Source organism: Perognathus longimembris, chromosome 20, assembly GCF_023159225.1.
Source record: "Perognathus longimembris pacificus isolate PPM17 chromosome 20, ASM2315922v1, whole genome shotgun sequence".
Lineage (NCBI taxonomy): Eukaryota > Metazoa > Chordata > Mammalia > Rodentia > Heteromyidae > Perognathus > Perognathus longimembris.
This window is the reverse complement of record NC_063180.1, coordinates 15,884,300-15,896,242: the sequence shown is the minus strand read 5'-3', so window position 1 is coordinate 15,896,242 and position 11,943 is coordinate 15,884,300. Positions and strand designations below refer to the sequence as shown.

At 54.3% G+C, this 11,943-nt stretch overlaps 1 protein-coding gene across 1 annotated transcript in view; it reads right to left on the bottom strand.

Moving 5' to 3' along the window:
* The window catches only part of Chst8 (carbohydrate sulfotransferase 8), a 38,872-nt gene continuing 26,929 nt past the window's right edge, over positions 1–11,943 (bottom strand). The window contains exons 2-3 of the mRNA XM_048329531.1: positions 2,319–2,356; positions 1–1,101 (exon numbers count right to left, since the gene is read on the bottom strand). Coding sequence (XP_048185488.1) covers positions 1–1,101; positions 2,319–2,356 — 1,139 coding nt within the window. The remainder of the gene's footprint in view (positions 1,102–2,318; positions 2,357–11,943) is intronic.

Below are 11,943 nucleotides of genomic sequence, written 5' to 3'. Positions count from 1 at the left end.
TCAGTACAGGTCGGCGAAGGGCTTGGAGTAGTTGAACATCAGGTAGTCCATGTAGTAGAAGTCGTAGGTGCGCTGGCGCTGCAGGGCCGACAGCTGCGCGAAGTACCGGTGCGTGATCCTGGCGGTGGTGCGCGCCTCCTGCGAGTGCCGGTCCTTGAAGCGGGGGAAGGTCAGGTTCCGCGGGGCGTGGACGAGCCGCAGGAAGAAGTTGGCGTCGTCCTCCATGCTCTCGAACTTGCCCACGAAGTCGTAGTCGATGAGGCAGGGGCTGCAGAGCCGGCTGACGTGGTCCCAGTGGATGTCCAGGCCCACGGGCCGGTGCACGTCCAGCAGGTACTGGATGAACTCGGGGAAGCGCACCCCGGAGCCGGTCCGCAGGGCCTCGCGGGAGGCGTTGGCCCGGTACCGCGCCACGATGGCCTTGCCGAAGACCGGGTGGTAGTAGCTGTTGGGGTGCTCGAACTTGTCGCGGAAGGCGGACACCAGCCGCTCGAAGGGCTCGCGCACGAAGAGCATCTTGGTGTAGGTGCTGAGGCGGTAGAGGATGCCGCGGCGGTCGAAGGTGTCCAGGCGGCGGAGCGCGCTGCCGTAGTGCACCGCGTCGTGGCGCAGGTCGGCCGTGTCCGACGCCAGGCCGCCCAGCACCATGAGCACGCGCTTCCAGTTGGAGCAGCCGGCCTTGGGCACCTCGCAGTAGAGCACGCGGTGCCGGTCCTCCACGAAGATGCGCGACACGTGGCGCGGCGTGACGGGCCGCCGGCTGCTGCTCGCCCGGTACTTGGCGCAGGCCTCGCGCACCAGCCGCTTCCGCTCCTGCTGGCTGCCGTGCGGGCCCCGGGCCGGGGCGCCGGGCCTCACCGAGGCCTCCCACGAGTGGTTGCCCGCCCGCGCGGCCAGGCCCGACGGCATTTTCTTGATGAGCAGCCGGCGCCGGCGCTGGCGGAGTCGCGGGTGAGCCCCGGGGTTGGGGTGGGGTCGAGGCTGATCGGGCATCATCTGTAAACGGGGGTCCCCGGGGGACCGGCTGGACATTTCCTGCGTGGCCCTGTCGGTGGGAACCTTCAAGTCACCATCCTGGGAACCGCCCGGTTGCTGGAGATTCTGCAACAAGAGGGGAAACGGTCACTAGGGTGGACAAGGAGCCTTGCTGGAAGGAGTCCCCTCCCTTCCTCCCTCCCTTCCTTCCTTCCTTCCTCCCTCCCTTCCCTCCTCCCCCCTACCCCTTCCTTCCTTCTTTCCCTCCTTCCCTCCTTCCTTTCTTCCTCCCTCCCTGCCTTCCTTCCTTCCTTCCTCCCTCCCTGCCTTCCTTCCTTCCTTCCTCCCTCCCTCCCTTCCCTCCTCCCCCCTACCCCTTCCTTCCTTCCTTCCCTTCCTTCCTTCCTTCCCTTCCTTCCTTCCTCCCTCCCTTCCCTCCTCCCCCCTACCCCTTCCTTCCTTCCCTTCCTTTCTTCTTTCCTTCCTTCCTTCCTCCCTCCCTCCTTTCCTTCCTTCCTCCCTCCCTCCCTCCTTTCCTCCTTCCCCTTCCCCTCCCCTCCCTCCCTCCCTTCCTTTTTCTGTCAGTCCTGAGGCTTGAACTCTGGGCCTGGGCACTGTCCCTGGGCTTCTTTTTGTTCAAGGCTAGCACTCTGCCACTTGAGCCACAGCACCATGTCTAGCCTTTTCTGTTTATGTGGTACTGAGGAATTGAATCCAGGGCTTCGTGTGTGCTAGGCAAGCACTCTACCACTAAGCCACATTCCCAGCCCTTCTTTTCTTTTTTCCTCTCCTTCCTTCTTTCCTCCCTTCCTCTTTCCCTCTAGAATTTGGTACCTGACACTTTTGCTCACTTTTCACTCAGTTCTACCAACTGAGCCACACCTCCCACCCCTGGAAGGAGTTCTTGTCCTCTCTGTGGTGGGTGGTATTTTTATCTAAATGAAGGGAGCAAGGGAGACAGGCTTGGTTCTGCAAGGTATGAACCTTCGTACTATTACACATAAAATGCAATGAATCACTTCCACCACAAGATGACGCTGTCTTTCTTCCTAGGAAACTGCCTAGCTGGGAGGGGCGGTGGATGCCATTGGGCCTTGAAAGAGGGTGGCTCAGATTTACTCTACCTATTAGCAACAGTCCAAAGGAGCCATCTCATAGGAAGGGGAAATTCATGGATCTAAAGCCCTGGGTGTTGTTCCCAAGGCTCCTGGGAAAGACTTGGGTCCATTTTTCTTTCCAAGAATGGATTCACTGGGACCTTTTCTTCCTGCCTTTCCCCCAACCCCTCCCTCCTTTCTCCCAGGCTGTGTGTGGTAAAAATTTATCTGAATCTCGAAACTTACACTGTGAAGCTGTAGTGGCCTGATGTGGAGTTTTAGTCCTGGAAAGCAAACAGAGAATATTAGTCATGGCTCCTGGGGACCTACTAACCCCAAGGTGCTCAGACTACAGGAAGCTTAGAAAAGGCGGGTTGCGGGGAGGGGGCCTGGATCAGTGCTAGAGCCTTTCCATCCCCTCCCTACCCACAAGGATGATGTGGTTTGCCTGGCTCCTGATGCTAGCTTCTCTCATCTGCCCTCCTGATGTATAACTCGAAAGGCCTAGTACACCTACCCAGGTGTACTCCCAAACACCCATCTAATGGAAGAGTCAGGGCTTATGTGGGAGTGCCCTCCACCTTGCCTCACTCTGTCACTAAGTCACAGGGTTCCTGCTCATGCCTGTCATCCTAACTACGCAGAAGGCTGAAATCTGAGGATCATGGTTTGAAGCCAGCCTGGACATGAAAGTCTGTGGGACTCTCGTCTCCACTTAACCACCAGAAAACTGAAAGTGGACCTGTGGCTTCAGTGGTAAAGCCCCCAAGCTTTGAGTGAAAAAGGCCCTCTGTGATTTCCATGCAAGATCCATTCTTACAGATTCAGCCAGGGCGAGGCCAGGGCTGGAGGGTGCTGGGCTGGCCAGTCTGTGGCTATGACCCTACATCTTTCTTCATTAGCAAGCAGGGGTGAAGACCCTAAAGTCACCTCAGGGCTCAGAGCCGACATTCTCTGAGCTTTCTGGAACTTTTCTTAGGTCCCAAGAGAGGTAGGAATAAAGGCAGAACTTGGGTCCATGGACTCTTCTGCTGATCCCTTTGGGCTGGAAACAGGTGTGTGTACTTGTGGAGAACGCAGTATGCTGCACATGTGTGCGCATGCACTTTGAAAAAACCCAACAACCTTCTGGTCTCTTCCACGGAGACTGCAGGCGATCCCCACAGGACTCAGGCAGGTTCCTGAGCAGGTGCCTGACCTTAGATTAAAGCCCCTCCATGCGTCCTCTCAGCTCCAGAGCCCAGGTCCCTCTTCTCCAGTGACCAACTCCCCACCCCACCCCCATTTCCAGAGCTTTGTTTTCAGAGCTCCTTTCTCTCCTGTGGGTGGGGAGTTCTCGCTTGCAGCCAGTAATAACAGATCTCTTCACCATAAGGGAACCGCTACAGCCGCTTGGTTTTCCTCTACACCACCAGGTTTCCTTAATTATTTTCTTCTCGTGGTGGCAGCTGGCTTTGCTAAATCACCTCTCCATCTCAGAGTCTCAGATGTGGGAATTTATTCCCCTTGTCAACCTGTCAACCTGTCAAGGTGTGATGGCGCTTATTTATACTTCTTTTCTGGAGCAAATGAGTCATACAAGATTTGGCCAAGAGTGGCACTGAGGTGCCACATTCAAAGGCTCGGCTGCCAACCTGTGAGGTCGGGTGAGCCAGGTGTCCATCAAGGCTATGCCCCACCCCCTCACCCACTTTCATGGACAGGATTGGACAGGAGGGCGCTACCTTCTTCTGCACCTTCAGGTTCTGAGCTTAAGGGAGTTCCCATGGCTACCCATGCTGAGCATGTGTCCATCAAGGCTGAGCCCCACCCTTTGTCCATTTCTGTGGACAGGATTGGACAGGAGGACACTGTTTTCTACTGCACTCCCAAGCTCGAGTCTGAAGGAGTTCCCAGCGCTACCCACTCTGAGGCTGGCAGGAAACTCCCTGCTAGACAGAGCCTGGCGCTGGGTGAATCTCCTTATCTCCTGCCCACCAACCTGGATGTAATTGCCCTCTTTGGAAAAGACAGTGTCTGTGGACAATAGCCTGCCTCAGAAACGCTTAAACTCCAAAGAAGCTCATTTCTCTCACTTGCAATCCTAGCTACTCAGGGGGCTGAAATCCGAGGATCATGGTTTGAAGCCAGCCCAGGCAGGCAAGTCCATTGAGACTTTTACTTCCAGTGAACCAGAAAAAGGCAAAAAGCCAGAGGTGGCGGTGTGGCTTACGTGGTAGAGCACCAGCCTTGGGTGAAAAGTGAAGGGACGGCGCCTGGGCCATGAGTTCAAGTCCTGTGCCTTGTGCACTCAGTCCTGCCTCCCTGCCTGCACTGAGCTGGTCTCATGGTCGTCGGGTCTCCTGATTGATCAGGGTGTTTTCTCTCGGCCATATTGACCTCTATCTATTTGCTCTGTCAATTCTCACATCCATGAACTTGCTCAATAGATCAGGGGGACCCCCCAGAACTCCCTGGGAAGACAAGTGGGCTCAGGCTGGCCTGGGCTGGGGTGGGAAAGACCCAGAGGGGAAGCCCTGGTTTGTCACTCGCTCCTCCGGACTCTGTCCGGAGCCCCAACCCTGCATACACCCTCGATGGCCGGCACACTCAGGCTGGGATGTATGGATGACGGCTGTGGTGGGGGACAATGAGGCCTTACGCCACTTTCTCCACCATTTCCACCGTCCAGTGCCTGTGATCTGATGCAGTAGCACCAAGTCCCGGGGGCAGGGATGCTGGCATTGGGCACCCAGATGGGCACACGGCCCGCTGGGCTTCAGGAAAAAGCCAAGGGCACTGCTGGTCTCCATAGGGAACACGCAGGGCTTCTGAAGGAGGGAGAGTGTTGTTTCTTGGGGTTTTGCAGAAAAAAAAAAACAGGAGAGGAGGAGGAGAAGGAGATGGAGAGAAAGGGAGGAAGAGAGAGATAGAGTGAGAGAGAGGGGGAGAGTGAGGGAGACAGGGAGAGGAGGAAAGGGAGGAGCGGAAGGGAGAACAAAAGGTAGAGAGAGGGAGGGAGGGAGGAAGAGAGATAGGAAAAGATAGAAAGAGGGAGGAAGGGAGAAGGAGAAAGGGGAGAGGAGAGATAGAGGAAGGGGGGAAGAGCTAGAGGGAGAGAGGGAGGGATGGTGCGAAAGAAAGGGAAAGAGAGGAAGAGGCAGAAAAGGGAAGAGAGAGAGGAAAGAAGAGAAAGAAAAAGAAAAAGAGGAGGAAGGGGGCTAGAGGGAGAAAGACCCTCCAGTGTATTCCGCAATTGCCATCTGTCAAGTGGCTCACAGATCTGCAAATGGCAGGAAGCACCGGCTGGCTCCATCTCTAGCTTCCAGTCCCTGTGTTCTGTTCCGATGCCCCCGCAGCCCCCGCAGAGGCCGGGACTCCCTGAGCCCAGGCTCTGAGCGGCAGAGATGCGTGGCGGCTTAGAGAGCAGCTGGAGCCTCTTGCTGTCCCGCGCTGATGGGCATGGACGGCTCTGGCGCTCCTTGTTTCATCTGGTGGATTTCTTCCCCCGCCCAGGTGATTGGGATTCCAGAAGCCTCCTGGTGGGTCTCATCAGCTCAGCCTTGGCTGCCAGTTCTCGGCGCTGTCAAGGAGCCTGATCAGATCTCCGAGCTGCCTGTCAGTCACCCAGCCGGTGCTGAACCGGTCTGCAAACCTAGCATCTGCCCTGCCCACCCCACCACCTGCGGGGACAAGACTCCCGAGCACGGACCCCTTCCCTGTGCCCCGACTGTCTGTGCTCAGCCTCAAGTCACTAGGGTTACAGGCGTCAGCCACTGGCACCTGCTATGATTGTGTGTGTGTGTGTGTGTGTGTGTAAATGAGTGTGTGCTGGTTCTGGGGCTTGAACTCAGGCTCTGTTTTTTGCCAGTTCTGGGACTTGGACTCAGGACCTGGGCACTGTCACTGCCTTCTTTTTGCTCAAGGCTAGCACTCTGCCACTCGAGCCACAGCGCCACTTCCGGCCTTTTCTGTGTATGTGGTGCTGAAGAATTGAACCCGGGGCCTCATGCATGCTAGACAAGCACTCTACTGCTAAGCCACATTCCCAGCCCAGGCTCTGGGTTTTGTCCTTTCATTTTTCCACTTAAGGCTGGTGCTCTGCCACTTAAGCTGCAGATGCACTTCTTGGCTTTTTTGCTGGTTCATTGGAGATAAGAGTCTCATGAACTTTCCTGCCTGGGCTGGCTCTGAACTGTGATCCTCAGAACTCAGCCTCCTAAGTAGGTAGAAATGTAGGTGTGAGCCACTGTTACCAGTTAGCTGTGTGTGTGTTGGGGGGGGGGGGGCAGGAAAGTCTAAGAAACTCTTATCGCCATTGAACCACCAAAATGCCAGATGTGAACTGGGCGCTGGTGGCTCACACCTGTCATCCTAGCTACTCAGGAGACTGAGATCTGAGGATTGTGGTTCAAAGCCAGCTCAGGAAGGAAAGTCTGTGAGACTCTTGTCTCCAATGATTTATTTAAAGGCCAGAAATGGAGCTGTGGCTCAAGTGGTAGAGTGTTAGCTTCAAGCAAAAGGAGCTCAGGGACAGCAACCAGGCCCCGAGTATAAGCCCCAGGACCAGCACGTTAAAAACCCAATAGTAAATCATGCTGGAGCCAGAGGTTGGGTGAGTGGAGCCTCATAGAGGGCGGGGCTGGCTGTCAGAGGCAGCCTATCACAGCAGTGACCAGGCCGAAAGATAATGATGTGCTCTGCTCCCATGATCCTGGGCTGCATCCCTCCAGCCCCAGCGTCAATTACGGAGCTGGCCTGTGGCTGTCAGATCTGTCATCGCTGCTGCCTGGGATATTTTGAAAAGGCACATGAGTAAATCCATCTTAGGGGATGCTTCTTTGAAGTGCATGCCTTCCCCATCCCCCTGCAGGCCCCTCTCTCCTGAGGGGAGAGGGGGTGGGGGTGGGGGGACACTGCTCCAACCCCCACCCCCTTCCCAGGAAGAGTAATGGGGCTCCTCCCAGGCCATGCTGAAAAGCATTTCAGGATGGATGTCCAGATGGCCGCGAGCTGATGGGCGATGCTGTCTCCTGATGGTACCCAGAGGGGGGGTGGGGGTGGGGAGTCTGAGCCACAGCCAGGCTCCAACCCACTACGACCTCCCTATCACCAGCATTACTGGGAGGACACGGAGTGAGGGAAGATGGTATTCCAGGGACGGCCTGCCTGCCCACACCCCACGCCACGACAGAACAGAGCTGGCATGGGAAGTGGCTTTGGAACAATCTGGGGTGGGGTGGGGGAGGAACACTAGCTGTTTGATTTCAAAAGAAGGGGAGGGGTAAGCACTGGTGGCTCACGCCTGTGATCCCAGCGACTCAGGAGGCTGAGCTCTGCCCATTGTGATTTGAAGCCAGCCTGGGCAGGAAATGGGATGAGACGCTGATCTCCAATGAACCAGCAAAAAAGCAGGCGAGGAGCTGTGGCTCAAGTAGGACAGCGCTATCCTGGAGGGAAAAGCTAAAGGACGGAGCCCCGGTCCTGAGTTCAAGCCCCTGTACCAGCATGCGAAGGAAAACGGTGGGGAGGGGAGGGGGGGGGTGGGAGAATTTGCCAGTTTTTTTTTTATGTTTTACAGAAATCTCTCAGCTAAGACCCCCCTCCCCCCTCCCCTCCTCCCTTCACTAGCATTTTTGGGTGTCTCATCTTGGAGAGGGGCTTTTGTATGTAGGGAATTTGGTACTCGAATTTTCCTGGAAGGTTGGCAGGGAGGGGAGTGGAGAGGACCAGAAAGAGCTACTGAATCCCCAGAAGACATTGTCCAAAGTTCCTGAATATTCCTTTCAAGGCATTGTTGTTGTTGTTGTTTCTTTTCCTCCTTAGCCTCCTGCACACACGCAGATAGACAGCAAAAGTCTGAAAATTAGATCCAGCCAGCTTGGCAATAAATATGCTCGCCATGTAATGGCTGTTTCGAGGGTGGCCAGGGTCACTGTGAAAGGATTGTTAGAGCTGCTCTGAGCCAGGCTTTTTTTTTTTCCTCCCCTGCTTCCTTTGAAATCTAGCCAGGGCGCTGCTCACAGAATGAAGTAACTCCATCACAGGCGCTGAGGCCGGCCCTCCCGGCTGCGGTCCAGAGCCCAGCCTCCCACCACCAAGCAGGTGTGTGTGTGTGTGGTGGGGGGGCCCATTTGGCAATAGTAAAATGTGTTACCTCAGGAAATACAAGCAGCCAGGCTCCTGTGTCACGGGCTTCCCAGGCCCATGCAGTCCATATTAATGAACGAAATTAATGATTCGAGAGCTGGGTGATCGCCACTCAGCCCACTGAGGCATCTTCTGCAGGATTAAACGTCATTCGTTCTAATGACTTGATTTATGCCCGCAGGTTTACAGCTCCAAACAAAATATTCCAATCACGGTGATAAATCATACCAAAGATGTTTACAGTGGTGACTAGCATGTTTTTCTCTTGGTTTGGGAGTTAATGAGAGAACAGTGGGGTGCTGGGAGCAGCGTGTGGGGGCAGGGGAGGGAGAGACAATGGGGACGCCAGAAACTTCACATACCTGAGACTTTTTGGTTTTGGTACAGGTCCTGGCCTGGGACTTGAACTCAGGGCCTGCTGGGTGCTGTCCCTTAGCTTTTTTCTGCTCAAGGCTGATCGTCTACCACTTGAGCCACACCTCCACTTTGGGTTTTTTTGGTGGTTCATTGGAGATAAGAGTCTCTTGGGTTTGTTTGCCCAGGCTGGCTTTGAACCAAGATCCTTAGATGAGTAGCTAGGGTTACAGGCATGAGTTAACCAGACATCCAGCTACATTTGTTGATTCTTTTTATCCATCAAATGTTGAAAGCTACTTCCAATGTCAGAAGACAAAGCTTCTATCCATCTTTGACTAAAACAGGGCAGAGGAAGCAGCGTTGTCTGTTGAATAAAAGTTGGGTTGATTTTGATAATGAAAACCTTTAGAATAATACAGAATTCTGTAACCTTTCCAATTCTAGGCAGATAAGGAAGAATGGTAATGCATTCTAACTTCAGAAGCCAAAAAATTATATATATATATGTATATATGTATATCTCACACCTTTTATCACACAATTTAACAACATTGCCAGAAAAGTATCTTAAGAGAAATGGAAAATGCCATTTCAATGATAAAATATGCTGTCTTGGATGGCAAGGGTTTTAATTGTCACAGTCAGAATCTAGGCAGACTTCTTTGCCAACCCTGACAGTCGTGGCTAATGGCAGGGCTTGGGTAACGAGCCATGGGGAAGGGAGGGGTCGGCTGTGCTGACTCCCCAGAGAACCATCGTCCAGATCCGACAGCTGTCTGGCCTCGGAGTCTCTCATTCCCATCGTTGCCTTGTGAAGTATGAATCGGTCCTGATATTAATATTAATCGGCCAACACATTAATATTAATCAGCTAATATATACTTCCCATGACAACAAGAGATAAAGGAATCTTATTATGTGGCAGATCAGGGAACACAGAATATTTAAGGGGATTTCTTTGGGATACACAAGCTTCATAATAAAGGACTAAGTTTCTTAGGTGTTTCTTTTCCTTTTTTCTCTTTGTGCCAGTCCTGGGGCTTGAACTCAGGGCCTGGGCGCTGTCCCTGGGCTTTTATGGTCAAGGCTAGCGCTATCCCTTGTGAGCCACAGCTCCACTTCTAGCTTTTTGTGGTTGATTGGAGATAAGATTCTTACAGACTTTTCTGCCTGGGCTGGGCTGCCTTCCAACTGTGGTTCTCAGCTCTCAGCCTACTGAGTAGCTAGGAGGACAGGGCAGGAGCCACCAGCACCGGCTATCTTTAAGAGAACAGAGTTGGACACTGTAATGAGCCCACCACAATGAGAGTTTTCTCCTGGGTAGGGGGTGACTTCCTCTCGTATGGCACCAGGTTGGTGGGGCTGAGGTTGACATGGGGACCCCTACAAGAAGAAACCTCGCTCTCTTCCCCGATCGAGTGAGTGAGTGAGCAGACAGGATCAGTGGACAAAGAACCAACCAGGGAGGTGCCTGTCATGGCCCTCTGCTCTCTCCCAGGTCCTCCTAGCCTGGTGGAGAGAGGGTGGTGGTCGCTGATGCTGTAAGCATTTACTTGTGGCTTGCTTTGTGCCCGCCTCTCAGGTGTGGGCACAGGGTAGGTAGAGGAAGGACCCTGGCTTTGGTGGGGCTCTAGCAGGGTAAGTTTGGAAGATGGGCACCAGGTCTTAGGAGTTTTACCCTGCTGGCCTGGTGAGCCAGCTTTTCTTGGTGGATACCAGGTTCATCCACATGGCTTGGTTCTAACCATTGGCTGGAGCTGCCTGTTGATTAGTACCTGGAGACAGAGGGCTGTCTGGGGGGCGGGGGGGGGCAGGCTAGGATGGGGGTCGAGGGTGGGATCTTTGCCTCTATGACACTGATGTTACAGAGTTAGAATGGAAAGTGGGTCTTGGCCTGAGGCCTCCTCAAAGAAGACAGCCTGCGTATTGAGATGGGGTACAAGGCTGAGGGTCAGCTCCTGGCCTGCTGGCCCACGGCCGTCTCCTCCACAGGCAAATGCACCTTGGAGCACAGTTAACATCTTAAGAATGACTTGTTTTACCTGGAGTCTAAGTCAGAGGAGCCTTCCATTTCCACTTAATTGGACAGAAGTGGTCGTCGGTTGTGGAGCCGTGGGAGGGCAGTTCCCCGCTTTCTCCACACAGAGCAGAGCTAAGCACGCGGGGGTCTCAGGAGCAGATAGGGTTTGAACTGGGGGCCTGGGTGCTGCTTCTCAGTGTGTTTGTTCAAAGGCAGCACTCGACTCTTTGAGCCACAGCTCTGCTTCTGGCTTTCTGCTGGCTCACTGGCGGTAAGTCTCACAGACTATCCTGCTGGGCTCGGCTTTGAACCTCCATCTTCAGATCTCAGCCTCTTGAGTAGGTAGGAGGACAAGCACGAGCCACCAACGCCTGGCTTGTCTTTTCTATTTGTTTCCTTTTCTGCGACAGCATGTTTGCAAGACGAACCACATGTACGAGGAAATGGGATTTTTATTAAAAGGAGAGCTTATGACTCTCCTCTCGCTCCCCTAGTTCTTGATAATAATCTGAAATCATCATGAAATCCTTGTGCCCACCCCCTCCCCGCAGCCAGCCTGGCAGGACTGGAAGAGGATCTGCAGGAGAAGCTGGTCTGTGGGGTACCAGACACCCCAACTGAGAGCCTCAGGCCAATTTCAGCATAGCTTCACCCCTTGTCTTGACACCCAGGGCCTACTGGGAAAAGCCGGGAGCTTCGGCGCTGATGTTTATGGAAAACTGAAAATAATATTTGGCTTTTGCTTCCCCCCCCTCTTGTTCCATTATGAAGACATCCAGACCTTTGATGAGAAGGTGGGTACCCCTGCCTCCCCTCCCCGCCCAGGGCCTAGCTGGGTGTGAAGGGGGCTTTCTCCTCTGGCAGACTTTAGGGGCAGCCTGGCTCGCAGGTTGGGGGTGGGGTAAAGGGCAAATGGAGGTGGCCCAGGACCCAGACAGGGGCTGATACTCGTGGGTCCTCCTCCAAATGCACCCCAGAGAAGAATGAACAGAAAGTTACCTGTTCCGGTCCCAACGTTTGGTTGGGCTGATCAGAGGCTCTGGGGAGCAAGGGGCCTGAGCCCTGAAGAGATGGAACTCAGCCATGACGGTCCTGAGCCCGTGTCCCCCTGATAGCCCCTGCCTTTATGACCCCTGTGACCCCGGGCTGTCATGACCACATCCACTCTCTCAGACGACCCTTCTGTTCCTCTGCCTCGCCTCTCTTCTTCCTGAGGAAGGGACCCTGCTTCCTTCCTTCTTTTCTTTCTGTGGCTTGTGTGGCTTTAACTCAGGGCCTGGGCTCTGTCCCTGAGCTCTTTGGCTCCAGGCTAGTGCTGGAAAACTCTGAGCCACAGTATCACTTCTGGTTTTCTGGTGGTTATTG